Here is a 2,732-nt window from a genome sequence, read left to right on the forward strand (position 1 = left end):
CTATCTCGGCTTTGAGGAAGAGAAAGTGAGCCCTTTGCAAACCCAACCTCTGACTCACTGGGCCGCGGCAAGGCCCACGCTTCCACCTGCCATTTTCCAAAGTTGCAAAACTGCACCATTACTCTAGGGTGTTGTAACTGCTTCTACACTGCGCTGATTTTTCACAATTTGCCACAGGCTCTGTCTAGGGTTCCGCTTTGGGATTGGAGTCTCCCAGAGTCGTTTCCCACCAGGCCCGGGTCCAAGCCCACGACGCCACACGAGTAGGAGCTACAAGGTGGACTGCCCGCTCCTCCCCAAATCCTGACTCCAGACCCTGCAAACGGGACGCAGAAGCACCTGGGGAGGCCCCTCCTTGATGCCCAAGTGTGCTAGGGACCCCTTCCGAGTCCCCACCCGGGCCTCGGAGGGGGCTGCCCCTCCCCCGCGCCAGAGCGAGATGGGTGCTGCGCGCGCATCGGAAGGGGCGGAGCCAGGCGTGCCAAGGGCAAGCGCTGGTTGGACAGCGCGGACCCGACGCTCGCTCAGGCTATAAGAACCGCCCGCGTAGCGGTCAGCGCCAGACGGTCTTCGCAGAGTCGCTGTGGTCTCCTGCTTCAACAGTGCTTGAACGGAACCCGGCGCTCGCCCGCGTCTCCCCTCGCCGGTCATCTCCAGCCAGTCCTCCTCCACCTCCTCACATCAGCACCCCCTGACGCCCCAAGGTCCTCGTCTCCGCTCCAGCACCGCGCAGCCGCCGCCATGACCGCGTCCCCTTCGCAGGTGCGCCAGAACTACAACCAGGACTCGGAGGCCGCCATCAACCGCCAGATCAACCTGGAGCTCTACGCCTCCTATGTCTACCTGTCCATGGTGAGGCCCGGGGCGCGGGACGGGCGCGGGCGTGGCCAGCGGGCGGCTCTCCCGCCTCCGGGAAAATATGGAGGCGCCTGGAGCGCGCCCAAGATCGCGCTGGCGCACGGGTCGTTCCGGCCGCTCTCTCCGGGGCGGGGTGGCCTCTGCGCGTCCCTCTCCCGGGAGATCCTGCCCCGGAGGCGCTGCGATTACCGATCCCGACCGATCGCGCCAGCTGCTCCGAAGATTGCCGATCCCGTCCTATCACGCCAGCTGCTCCGAAGGTGGCAGTTGGCGCTTCCATCCTTTAACCTCTGCTGGGGAGGCCCCCTGGGTAATTGATGGCAGGGAGGTCCAGCTCCCAGCCTCGTGTGACCGGGCCTGCTGGGAAATGGTGTCGAATGGCAACCTTAGGGACCCGCGCGCAGTGACTTATCTCCTGGGGGGTGGGGGTAGGGGGGAGCGAGCAGCCGTCTCCCCCCTGGGCTCAGCTTATATCTTTAAGCCCCACTGGAATTGATGCAGATCGCGTTCCTTCGGCCACCATCCAATTACAACCACTCCAAGGCCCGCGGACTTTTTTCTTCCTTAACTGGAAAGGAAAGTCCTGACCAGGCATTAAACCCTTAGTTCTTGATAAAGTCTGCCAACGGTTAGTGGGCGTGAAACACACACACACACACCCAGGTGTGGAATTCCCACCCAGCAATCAGCTTGCTAAGAGTTAAGAGCTGTGAAAACAGCAGGACTTCTATGACCCGCTGTTACATTTCAGGAACTCTTGAAGACCCAAGTGCCCTAAACTGGAAAGCAAGGTGTATAGCCAGCAGTCTCTGCTGTACACCTAGCAAAAATCTCAGGCTCTCCTGGAGCTCAGGTGGTGAGGAGAACGTGCGGCCAGATCCCTGGGAAATGTGCTAGAGGCAAATTCCAAGCGACCACAGGTCCATTTCTTAAAAAAAAGTTCCCTGAAGCCATACTTCAAGGGTGGAGTTTCAGTTGTGCATTTTAGAGTAGTACTCTTGACTGAGTAATTGGCTGAGTCCAGGAACAACCACCACACCTGGCCCCAGTCTCCTCCGCCACTGACCCCCTCTTGCTGTGCTTTGGAAAAGGCAGACGGGTGTAAAACCCCTTTGTGACTCTTTATGACTCTTAAAAGCTCCCTTCCTTCGGGAATTCCTAGCCTTCAGCATATTATTCTTGTTCCTCTTTTCAGTCTTACTACTTCGACCGTGATGATGTGGCTTTGAAGAATTTTGCCAAATATTTTCTCCACCAATCCCACGAGGAGAGGGAACACGCCGAGAAACTGATGAAACTGCAGAACCAGCGAGGCGGCCGCATTTTCCTTCAGGACATCAAGGTGAGCTGAGGGGTGTCACCTCCCCACCCAGCGATGCTGTCCTCACAGCGAGGCCACCCTTAGCTCTTGACTTTGCCTTCCTTTCAGGCTGAGATGTGGAATGGAAAGCTGTGGGGGGAGTGTGAGTGCCCCTTTTTGCCGGGCGTAGTGGTTAGAGGTCGGGTTGTCACCTTCTCCCATGTATTAGTCCCAGAGGGCAGATGTACTGAGCCTCTCTTCTCTTCTCGTACAGAAACCAGACCGGGATGACTGGGAGAGCGGGCTGAACGCCATGGAGTGTGCGCTACACTTGGAGAAAAGTGTGAATCAGTCCCTACTGGAACTGCACAAATTGGCCACTGACAAGAACGACCCTCATGTGAGTGCTGGAAACCAGGGATCCTGGGAGGGACGGTCGCCTCGGGGTGGGGGGGGGCTGGGATGCTTACCAGTCACTTTGCCCCCTGCTCTCTTTTCTAGTTGTGTGACTTCATTGAGACACATTACCTGGATGAGCAGGTGAAATCCATCAAACAACTGGGTGACTACGTAA

The 2,732-nt window shown here is 57.9% G+C and overlaps 1 protein-coding gene across 1 annotated transcript in view; it reads left to right on the forward strand.

Annotated features, from left to right (window-relative positions):
- The first annotated feature begins 722 nt into the window (after nucleotides 1-722).
- The window catches only part of FTH1 (ferritin, heavy polypeptide 1), a 3,299-nt gene continuing 1,289 nt past the window's right edge, over nucleotides 723-2,732 (forward strand). Inside the window, exons 1-4 of the mRNA XM_006899875.1 lie at nucleotides 723-852; nucleotides 2,054-2,200; nucleotides 2,433-2,558; nucleotides 2,660-2,728. Coding sequence (XP_006899937.1) covers nucleotides 742-852; nucleotides 2,054-2,200; nucleotides 2,433-2,558; nucleotides 2,660-2,728 — 453 coding nt within the window. The 5' untranslated portion in view covers nucleotides 723-741. The remainder of the gene's footprint in view (nucleotides 853-2,053; nucleotides 2,201-2,432; nucleotides 2,559-2,659; nucleotides 2,729-2,732) is intronic.

The sequence above is a fragment of the Elephantulus edwardii genome, unplaced genomic scaffold (genome assembly GCF_000299155.1).
Source record: "Elephantulus edwardii isolate Elephantulus edwardi_28Jun2011 unplaced genomic scaffold, EleEdw1.0 scaffold00268, whole genome shotgun sequence".
Lineage (NCBI taxonomy): Eukaryota > Metazoa > Chordata > Mammalia > Macroscelidea > Macroscelididae > Elephantulus > Elephantulus edwardii.